The 12337-nt window shown below is 25.6% G+C and overlaps 1 protein-coding gene across 1 annotated transcript; it reads right to left on the bottom strand.

The window, feature by feature from the left end:
• Positions 1-9780: 9780 nt before the first annotated feature.
• Positions 9781-11427, bottom strand: LOC105365043 (DNA primase large subunit). The gene is made up of 4 exons (XM_011503106.1): positions 11167-11427; positions 10831-11102; positions 10193-10755; positions 9781-10043 (listed from the first exon to the last, which is right to left on the bottom strand). Exons 1-4 carry the CDS (start codon positions 11343-11345, stop codon positions 9798-9800), a joined length of 1260 nt encoding a protein of 419 aa, XP_011501408.1. The 5' UTR covers positions 11346-11427; the 3' UTR covers positions 9781-9797.
• Positions 11428-12337: the final 910 nt, after the last annotated feature.

Here is a 12337-nt window from a genome sequence, read left to right as displayed (position 1 = left end):
TTTGGCACATTTTTTTTTTTTTTTTTTTTTTTTTTTTTTTTTTTTTTTTTTTTTTTTTTTTTTTTTTTTTTTTTTTTTTTTTGTAAGGTACTAATTTATATTATCGAAAAAGATAAAGAAATACTATGATGAACCTCATAAACTCAAGTGCGATAATTACAGGTTATAACTGTACATCTTAAAATTTTAAGTATTTGAGTTGTTAATATTTCAATATTCATATATCAGTTTATTATTATTATTATTATTATTATTATTATTATTATTATTAAAAAAATGTAAGTGGCATTGATCGATTACTTTCCTTCTTGCCGTTTTGTCTTATTTTGTTTTTTCTAGTATAATTTTTATTTTGCGATAGTACACTCTTCGATTGAAGTGTACTACAATGTGTTTGTAAAAAGAAACTATCACATATGCATTTTATCGACATACGTTACTATTTCTATCGTTCAAACACAATATATGTATTTGGGCAGCCGCTGCAATTATGACATGTAAAGTATGTAATAAAAAGTAATTACTGACGATATACCATTGCCTTGGATCCAATCGCTTATTAAATCTAGCGACGTATAATTTAAGAATATTATATGTATGAAATAAGATAATCTTTTGATGATTTAATACAGTCACAAAATTTGTGTCTATTATATGTACAAATAATGAAAGTGATAATTATCAATACAATATTAAGAAAAGTTTCTGATAAATTTGATTACATAAAAAGTATATACAATATAGAAAATTGAGACAAAAATAATTAGTCATTAAGTAAAAAAGAGTAGAGGCTCGCTGAAAGCATAAAAATAACTGTCACATGAAGATCCAAGGTACGTGGACACGTAGTATCGAATCAAATAGAGTTTAAGGGTTTTGCTAAGTTTAATTAAAAATACACATTAGAGTTTCTTTTCGAACTTACCAAATCATCGACAATTTTATCGCAAAACGATAAAATCGCTAAGTCAAAATGTAGTTAGTGAATGTTATTATTTATACTTTTTGTTTTTCGAAATTTGTAATGAATTTATCTAAGGCCCTGGAGAGAAAATATATAGCGATAAATTGAGCAAAGAGAATACGTGAAAAGTGATATGATCATTAAAGTAATATGACTCAAATAATATTTAATTTATTCACGATCAAATCAGCATATACTGTGATCAGTTTGAAGTATCCTTACTTCTCCGTGCAAAAATTTAATATGTAATAATACACATGGTGTAAACATTATACACGTAAACTCGCAAATGCAAAAAAATTTGAAACAAAATAAATACAAAAAAATGAATAATAACATTAGCGCAATGTAAAATGTACTCCGATTCACATAGGCTATAAAAAGCCTAGAAAGTCTGATTTTTTAACTATTAACAAGGATTGTAAATAATAAGATGGTCTACGATATTTGTTTATTAATACATGTAAAACAAAAGTTTCAAAATTAAACAATGGTGTAATTACTGTTACCGGGTTTTAGCTTTTATTATAGTTTACCGCAGAGCTGGGTCCCAGTAATTATTTGTCTTAACTTTTAATATTTATTTAAACATGATTGATTTTGTAAAATTGTTATAATAATAATAATAATATAGAATAGATAGTTTATTAAGATTGCTGGATGGATATACACTATCGAAACATTCTTATTTCAAAAAAAAAATATATCATTCATTGTAAACTATTTTAAAAAGTATTCATACTTTATAGTTTATGAATCATTTAGAAATTATATTTATATGAAAATAAAGATTTTAATATTATGCAAACATTTTGGTCAATGCAATCATCATGATTTTATATCTAACTAAAGTAAAAAAAAAAGAAGAAGAAAAAAAAGAAAGAAAGAAAGAATGATGAAATAAATATTAAATTGTTATATAATTTATTGATTACGCAAATTGTATACAAGATGCATATAACTGATTAATTATTTTAATCAATTAATTGCGGAATACTTTTAAGAAATAATTACTACGTATAGGAAATGACAAATAAATGCTAAACAATAATTTTATATTGTTTACTTGTGCCCATCTCTGTATTATCGTGGTCTTAGGCTGTTTTCATTTTGTACGATATAAATAAAATCGCACGCATCGACAAAAGATATATAATGCGCTCTGGTCCATATAAATCGGACTGACAAATGCCGTTCCCATAATTTAAACGGTTACAAATACTTTTAGATTTTAGAATTTCAATTTGGCCTAGTGAAAATATAGAAGATAACAAGAAATTTGTTAGCAAAAGGCAAATAATAGATAATTACGACTTTCTTGATTCTACGCGCTGCAAATTTTTTTTTTATCAAAATGCAAAAGAAAGAACAACAATAATACAAAAAGTATAAAAGTATTGATCAAAATAATGTAAGATGTACGGTGCGAAGGAAAAAAACTGCCGTTAATATATACAAAAATATATATACGTGAGACTGATTACGTCTTTATTAGTTGCAAAAATTTTAATTATCAATAGTGTGAGGAAATTTAATCAACAATACATTGGTTTCATCGAACTAATGAAAAAGAAGTAGAAAATTAAAACGTTACGTCGATATGTATATCAAATGCAAGGAAAAGCAAAAAACTTTAAAAAGAAGTCTTAGAGGAGAGGAGAATTTCGTAGAACTTTACGAAATAAATTATGCACTTTTTACAATTTCAACAAAATATGTCCAACAATTTGTCTCATAAACAATTACATGCATATATTCAATACTTTCTTATGCGTGTATGTACATAAGTATATAAATTACAAATCTCTAAAGAAGATATGAGAATGAAGGTGGATATTATGGATACACGTAATATTATATACCATACAATATATATATATATATATATATATATATATATATATATAAACACACATATGCACACAAATGCGATCATTACTAACAGACACGACGGAATACGCGTATGCGCATACGCACATGTAGGCACACAGAATTACGTGCACACGCTTACGCCTTTTCATCGCATAACTTCATGCTTCGTAACCCCATTAATTATAAGTCACCAACACAAAGAGATTTTGAATGAAAAATGAAAAATGATCAACAAAGTAACGGAATTTATCGATTCAACGTAAGTAAATTTTGTCATTGCAATCGTAATTCGTCGAATGAGAAATAAAACGAGTATGCATTTTGGATTAATATTTTTAAATAAGCATCTTAACTTCATGAAACATATAGGGCAGCGGAAATTATAATCAAATTTTGAGTAGTTCGAATTTTACTCAGCAAATTTGAAATACCATAAATCGTACTAAAAGGAACAAACAAATATCTCCAAATAAATATAATCATCGAGTTAAAGAAAAAATTATAATAAACAAGGCGTAAGAAATTGCAAATTGATAATGTGATTGACATGATAGTTGAATATCTGTGAAAAGAAAAAACAATGTCCCGGTATATTCAATATAATTAAAATCATGGGTTATCAGTATAAAAATGGGGAGAGAGGTTATTAATCGAAACAAGTTAAAACTAGCCTCATCCTATAAACCCAATTGAGATCGTACCCATCTTGCACCTTCTGTATACTTAATATGTCGGACACGTGAGTAATGTGAAAAGCGAAAATAATGTTTGAGCGTTGTACACTTATGTGCATGGATGAAATTTTAAATTGTCCATGTGTCTTACCATTATAGTACTTCCTATATACATAAATACATATATACGCGCGAGCGTACATGAAATGAAAGATCACATTTTATCTAAGCTTTTACTATGCCGAAATAACGTTAAAGTAATCGTGAGACTATTAGACAAAAATAATATAGGAATAACTAAATTGTAAATATATTTAATATTGCCATTTTCTGTTTAGTCAAATATTTTACACATTAAGTTTTAATGAAATAATAAAGATCAATCGTTTGCAACGTTTTTTAAAAGTAAATTACATTCTTAAAATTAAAACTTCTCTACGTAGATACGTGTAGGGTGATATTTAATATTCACACTGTGTGCGATTAAAAATTCCTTTTCATTTGATATTATTTACCATAATTTATTAGAAGTATTTAAATATTTATATAAATATAAATATTCACAAATTCACAAAAATTCACAATAATACATAGTTAACTTGATGATTCTGATTTTCTAGAATTCTAGAAAAAATTTCGTTCCGTTTATACGTGTAAGGGTTTGTTTGATTTATAATTACTTATAAGGGGAGATCACAATTTCAACATTTTATTAGAATATTTTATTTCAAAAGTATAATAAAGCTTAAACAAAGCAGTTATAATTTTGTTTAAGTTAAACTCGAGAAACAATTGTTACGCTTATTTTAAAATCTTATTCGAATGTTCTATATAATACAATCAATCGTCGCATTAACGTTAACTTTAAAAAAAAAAAAAAAAAAAAAAAAAAAAAAAAAAAAATTAATTCAACTAGTTATAAATAAATGTTGATTGAAAAAAAAGCATAAAATTGAATAGTGTATGTTTTTTCTTTTCTTATTTGTTATAGACAATAACAAGTATAGTACCAAATTTATTAAATTTCACATTTATTCAAAAGATTGTGACTTCTCCTTACCCAATGTATATTGGGTATTAAAGTTACGAGTGAATTTCTTATATATGTGCATATACATATGACATATACATAAATACAGACAGAACAAAAAAATTCTACATGCTATAGTATTAAAATTTATTATTAATCATGGCAAGGAATTGTGAATGTATTATCAACGTCAAAAAAACATAATAAAATGCTATTTCTTCTGTAAAGTAAAAAAAAAAAAAGGCTACATTTAAAGGAAATGCATTTAATTTAAATAGCAAAATATAACATAAATAATTCTAAATACGCTAAAGGGACAAGCGATTGCAGCATTTTAATTTTTGATTGGCTTATCGATGAATAGCCGATGCGCCAGCAACGGGCAAAAAATCTTATTCCAAGTATATGTGACACTCTTAACGAAGAAATCCTCTGTCTGTACCTCTCGATAACGGTATTTTTTCTTTCTCTCACGTGTAAAATGTATTACGTATATCACATACGATAATTTGCGTTTCTTCGGTCCATAGGATTTATAAAGAAGAATAAGCGAATGGTAAAAGAGAGTAAATAATCTACCGACCCGTTGTCGATCAATACATTAAACAATGTGCGTTCAGTGCCTTTTGATTACAAGAATGACGTTGGATCAAGAACGCTTACATTCTTCCACACAACTTCTGCCTATTATAGATACAATTTTCACAATGAGTTGCGTATCTGCTCACAGTTTTCCCTTCCCGTGCATAATCGACATCATGTTCGTTATCATGCGATTATCTAGTTTTCCTTAGTGACAACACTAACTTAATAATAAAATATAATTATATAAAATAAACGAAGAATACGAGGCAAAAACTGTCTAGCTGTCCAATTCTTAAAGAGATAAATAGCTAAAAAGAAATAAGTCTGGTTAGAGTGAAATATAAGTATAAAAACATGCTTGTGTGGATATAGGATGAAGAAAAAAAATTAAATACTCATTTTCGTTAAGAGTGTGGTCATTAAATTATGCTTGTAATATGTCAAAATGAAAAATAATTAAAACAAAAAACAAAACAAAAAAAACAGAAAGACAAATAAAAAAAATTAACGTAGCCGCAGCCAGTTAGAAGTGTGACGAGTACACATATTTTTATAAATTTGTTTCGATACCAATGCTATTATGCTATTAAAAAATACTTGGAGAATATGTATGAATGTCGTGCGAATTATTGTAAGTAAAAATAACAGTAATTGTAAACTATAGTAATAATAAGCGAAGTTAAATGTTAAGGAAAGGTCACAGGAACGAATAAGAATGTATAATCCTATTATGATTTTTTTTTTTTTTTTTTTTTTTTTTTTTTTTAAAAAAGACAGATTTTTCGAAGTTATGTATAGTTTATAATATCCACAAGACCATCTGAAACTATGCGCTATATTAATATTATAATTATTATTCTTTATCATTACCATTAATACTAATACAAATACATTATTACTATTAATAATAATAATAATAATAATAATAATAATAATAACGACAACAACTACTGTAACCACTACTGCTACAACAACAACAACAACAACAACAACAACAACAACAACAACAACAACAACAACAACAACAACAACAACAACAACAACAACAACAACAACAACAACAACAACAACAACAACAACAACAACAACAACAACAACAACAACAACAACAACAACAACAACAACAACAACAACAACAACAACAACAACAACAACAACAACAACAACAACAACAACAACAACAACAACAACAACAACAACAACAACAACAACAACAACAACAACAACAACAACAACAACAACAACAACAACAACAACAACAACAACAACAACAACAACAACAACAACAACAACAACAACAACAACAACAACAACAACAACAACAACAACAACAACAACAACAACAACAACAACAACAACAACAACAACAACAACAACAACAACAACAACAACAACAACAACAACAACAACAACAACAACAACAACAACAACAACAACAACAACAACAACAACAACAACAACAACAATAATAATAAATATATTAATAATAATAATTATTATTATTATTAATATAATAGAAAGAGAGAAAAGAGAGATCACATTGTGTACATACACGCACGTGCGTGCACGCGCCCACGAGTGTGCGTGTGCATTTATGTATGAGTGCGTAGGCGCGCGTACGTAAGAACGTATGTATGCACATGCTAGGTGCATACCTCGTGTGGCTGAATATCTTCGCGACGGTGAATAATTTTGATGTATCTGTAATATTGTAAATGTATATAAGAAAATAAAGTTTATCCGATTGAGCCCGAAATAGGGTTATTAGAAACTACTTTGTACATAATATACATAACATGAATAAATATAGATATACGTAACGAGTATTGTTATCATTGGTTAGTCCTAGAATAGTTTATATCAATTGTGTTTATAGGTCGATGGTCGAGGCATCGATTGTAATAAAAATTTTATTTTTTTGCTCGTTTTTATTTATTTTTTGAGATAAATAACGCGGACCAGTGTTAAGGTTTCTTATAAATTATATATAAAGTACATTGAATAGAAGACGCGCGAGTCATTGAATTACTGCATCGTAAAAGCAAATAGGCCAAAATCAATCTTATTTTAAAATACGTAAACATTTTTTTACTTTAAAAATAAAAATATACTCGCTCGAGAGTAACGACAAAAGAATATCAACTTCCAATTGTTAATACATTAAGACATTTCTATATTTAATCATGGACTTTCAATTGGAGAATTAAAAATATTAATTTTTTTAAAGGCATCTGTTTTTATCATTGGCTTTTTTTTTTCACTCAACATCTTAAGTCACATTTATAATATTTACATGTGGCGTTCAAGTGCCGCCAATGCATTGAGATATTGTTTAAAATTATAAATTTCTGCTATTCAATTGGTAAAATTTATTTAATATTGTTTGACAATCTTCAATCATGCATATTTCTTAATTATCCAACAACTGAACACATTACTTGAATGACATTATTAATCATATATTTATATGTTATCATATAGTTACATATTTCTATATGCAAAGAAATTTTGTTTACAAAAAGTATTTAAATCGATATTAGATGTTGGTTTCTAATTGTCGAGTAAATTATAATTAAATACAAATTTTAATTTCCTTATTATATTAAATATAATTCTATTTTTACAATCGAACAATAAATAGTAATACATTAATTTGCACAAAAAATAATTTTAAGGATTATTGGAAGATGCCCATTATATATATATATATATATATATATATATATATATATACCTTCGTATTCTTTGATATATGAATATTTTATCGTCTTAAATGTATGTTAATAATCATAAAGTAATAATAATGATAATAAATCAAGGCAATACAAGCTCGTCACTTTTGTAAATTACGCATTAGTAATTAGAAAGATAGTAAATATTTAATTATTTTATCGAGAGTTGCAATAAACTATGAAATTTAAGAGTAAGTATTAGATGTTTATAGATTATAATATTTATAGGTAATTTTAGAAAAATATAAAATTTTCAATGCGTAAAAATGTAAGGCAATAGAGTAGAGACGCGCGTGCGCGTGTTCATATTTTACATTATCGTAATTCTATGCCATATAATTTATTTCTATGCATCATGGATTTATTATTATTTTATTATCTTTTGAATTAATGTTTTGAATTTGCAATAGGATACTAAATTAAAAATAATATTTTTGTAATATTTTTCTTTTGAAGGAATTTTCTTTATTTTCATTAAATCCTACATTTTATATGATTAATTTACTTTACTGTTTTACAAGATAAGTGAAAAAAACCTGAAAGTAATCGTCTTGGGTTTAGGTTAGAAATTATCAATAATGTTATACTTTATGTATGGTGATAAGTTTCGGAATTCTTTTAATAAATTTGTTTATATTATTTTCATATTTTACTAAAAAAATAATTTATAATACTTGTGAATTGTTTTTCAAATAATTACTGCAATATTTATTATTCTAATTATATCCTGATATTTACTATATAAATAGTATTTCATAAAATATAATAATAATAAAATAATAATAAATAATAAATTAATAATAAAATAATTATTAATGAAATAATTCTGTATTGTAATTAAGATAAATCATCAGGTTGAATTAATATATATTCATAGAAATCGTTTCTTACATAATACTTAAAAGAAAACAAGCGTAATTGATAACATAGTTTTAATAAATGGTACATTATAAAATTATTTAAGATATTTATCAACGCTGGCTATACAAGTAAAATTGTATGTGTGTTAGCGTATAAATTTCAATTAGTATATAATTGCTTGACAAATTAAAAAGAAAAATCTTTTAAATTATATGCTTGGTCGTTTTGGACCATTGAGGAAAGTAACGTAATAATAAAATCATTACCTAAATAATATAATTTAAGAATTTTAATTTCTTAGAAATATCATTATGTTTAAGTGTAAGGAATTTTTGTTCTTAGATATTAAATAGATTCTTCATAAAATTATATATGTTTAAGCTTTTCTAATTTTAATATAAATTATACTTTTTGACTTTTCATCAAATTTAACAAAATAATTTCTTGATATCAAAGTTTCATTTAACTTGCATATATATGTTTATTAAAATGTAAAATTGATGGCTGAATTTTTTTCAGTTTATTTAAAATAATTAATTTTTTTTTAGTCGATAAAGAAATAACATATTATCCCAATTCTCCTGGAATTTTAAAGAGATTAAACGAGTAGGCATATGAAAATGTAATTACCCGTGAAACGTTAAGAATTAGGGGAGCCAATCAATTATTACATTTATTTAGATGGAATGAATATATAAAAGATAAAAAAATTGAACCAGGTTCTCAAATTAATTATTTGACAAAGTAACAATGAAAATATATATTTAATTCTTAATATAATAAATAAATTAATTAAATGCTTCACACTTCTTTTAGAATTCAAGAAGTGAATTATGAAGATATGCTTTGTTTTGACGATGGAACAAAGAATATCGATGCTTTAATAAATGTCGATGTATTATCAATAATGATCAAGGACAGATTAACGTATGAAATTCTAGAAGAAGGCCTTAAACAATTTGTATATAAAAAATAATCATAAAAAATTTTTTCATTTAATATCTAATTTAAAATAATTAAAATAAATCCAGTGATATAAATTATACACTATTATAATATCTAGTCAATGAAGCAATTGACTAACAAATCATTTTCATATAATACTGAACTGGTTTGTTAATGGTAATCTCATTGTCAACAAAAGTTGCTTTTCTTAATTTAAAAAAACTTGCACATTTAGTTTGAGGATTTTGCATCGAAGTGTTCATTATAAATTTGTCAAAATTATCATTGGTTATTGTTTTACAAAGCAATGACTTTAAATAATCTGTATCAAAATTTTTAAATGGACAACCACCTTCATAAGTCGAACCCAAACTTTCCTCCTGAAAAGTATAAAAATATTATTAATTTTTGAAAATTATAAACATATCTATATATACAAGTATATTAATGAATATATTCTCTTAATAAAAAATTAATAAAAAGTACTATATATTATATATTTTGTTGAATTTTAAATGTATATATGTACCGCCATACTGTTACAATCTAGACATTTATAGTCCTTCTTTCCTCCTTCTAAGCCATACATATGTCTGATACTGTAAATAAATTTTTTATTATTTGTTTGCCAATCGTGAGTACAGAGAGAGTCGCAATTATGTGGCTTAGAATATTCATATTTCCAATAAATAAAAGCTTCCTCTAAGCTCATCCCACACTCTTTTAAAAATAGTGTATAGTAAAAACGTGCATAATGGCTTAAACGATGTTTATGTCGAAGCTGTAAGTGCAAATGCATCATACAAGGTGGAAAATGTACCGACACATTATCTATGTTGGACGCTGTAATTGTTTCACAATGATAGCCTTTGTTAAAAATATAATATTGAAGTTTTTGATGTAAAATATTTAAACGAGGATCTGTCAAAAAGTGCTTTATTAATATATTCTGACTCTTCATTTCAAATAATATAAAAGTTTGGAATAAGGATTGAAGCATCTCTCGCCATTCGGAACAGTAAACTGTGGCAATCCCTCTATATAAATTAACAACCTTCGTTTCTACTAAATCTGGTATTAATTCAAAATCAACTGGAAAATTCATAGAAAATTAATAAAATTATTTAACCCAAATTATGAATTTTAAACTAAATTATTTGCTTATACTGTTTTGTTGATATTTGTTGCAGTGCCTAGGATGATTTTTTGACGAAATGTGCTTAAAGACTTCTGATTGTAAATAGAAAGAACTAACGTTCATTAAAGTATTAATTACTGGATTAACAATATCATTGTCTCGTCTATTTATATGCTTTATAATGGTTTTAAATAATCTATATAGTTGTCTTGGTTGTATAAGAGATAATCTATATTTTAATAGTAATTTTTCTTTACTTATCCAATAAGAGAGCAACTCATTTGACTTTAATGCTAAGAGTCTAAAACAAGAGTAATAATGTTTTATTCATAATTAAATGATATATACAATAATGGCTAATTTACCTTAACGTAAAATGACCAACGTAATCATACGGTGAGCCCTGTAATAAATATTCAAATTTCCCTTTGAATGCATCGTTTTTATTATCATTCAACACACTCAAATATTCTAATCGTGAAAAAACTATTTCTTCAAAAACGTGCAATGTTATTAATCCTTTTGGTGGTTGAATGTAAAACATAGTTGCATAATTATATAATTCAATTTAATTACATATCGATATAGTCAATTGTGTAAGCATGTAATTATGTAATAAAATAACATCATTGATTACAGATTGAAGATTATACATTGAAGATTGATCGTTATAAATGTAATAACACTTATTTTTCATGTTGAAAAATATTAAGAATTTGTAATTTATAATAGTATCGTAAGAAATATAAGCAAATGAGATGTATAAACAATCGTAAATACGTAAAAACAAATGAGATAGAGAGAGAGAGAGAGAGCGGTAGAATTCCTCCCGCATAAAAACCTCGCTGAGATAATAAAGTACTCGTTGGTTTGTTTACAGTCCGAAATGGAAATTTTTAATATTGAGTCACTGACGTATTGAACATAATATTTGGAAGTTATCTTTGATAATAAAATGAATGCAACGTATTTTTAAATTTTAAATAACGTAAAACAATTGGTAATGAATTTTTTTACATTATATTTTTAAAAATATAATGTCCGCTTGGTTTAAAATTTTTATATATTTTATGTCGTCAGCTTAAAATGAATTGAATGCTCTGGTTCGAGTTTACCTAGTAATTGAAGAAGGATATCGTTTGCGAAGACGATTCGAGAGTAAAAGCCAATAAAAATTTAGATTTTACAAATATGGCATTTGATAAAATTCGTATGTCGTTTAGAATCTATAGTCGCCACTCAAAAATGTTTTCAATTTAGATAAAGAATTTTCTAATAGTAGATGGTTAACAATAGCTATGTCAAGTATTGTATAGAATAAACGGCATGAATATATATTTAGGAATAAATATAATTTGCAGTCGTAAGTCCATCTTCGTTGAATATAAGAATATAGTAATGATATTTAAATGTAATTTTTATATTTAATTTTATCATAACATTTACTAAAGAGGGCGCTATATTTAATTTCATAAACCCATTATGTGATTTCATTCTAACATAGATAATGATTTATGTAGTTCGTGGGAAAAGTAA

The sequence above is a fragment of the Ceratosolen solmsi genome, unplaced genomic scaffold, assembly GCF_000503995.2.
Source record: "Ceratosolen solmsi marchali unplaced genomic scaffold, CerSol_1.0 scaffold45, whole genome shotgun sequence".
In the NCBI taxonomy this organism is placed as follows: Eukaryota; Metazoa; Arthropoda; class Insecta; order Hymenoptera; family Agaonidae; genus Ceratosolen; species Ceratosolen solmsi.
Note: the sequence above shows the minus strand (reverse complement) of the source record. Positions and strands in the feature narration are given on the sequence as shown.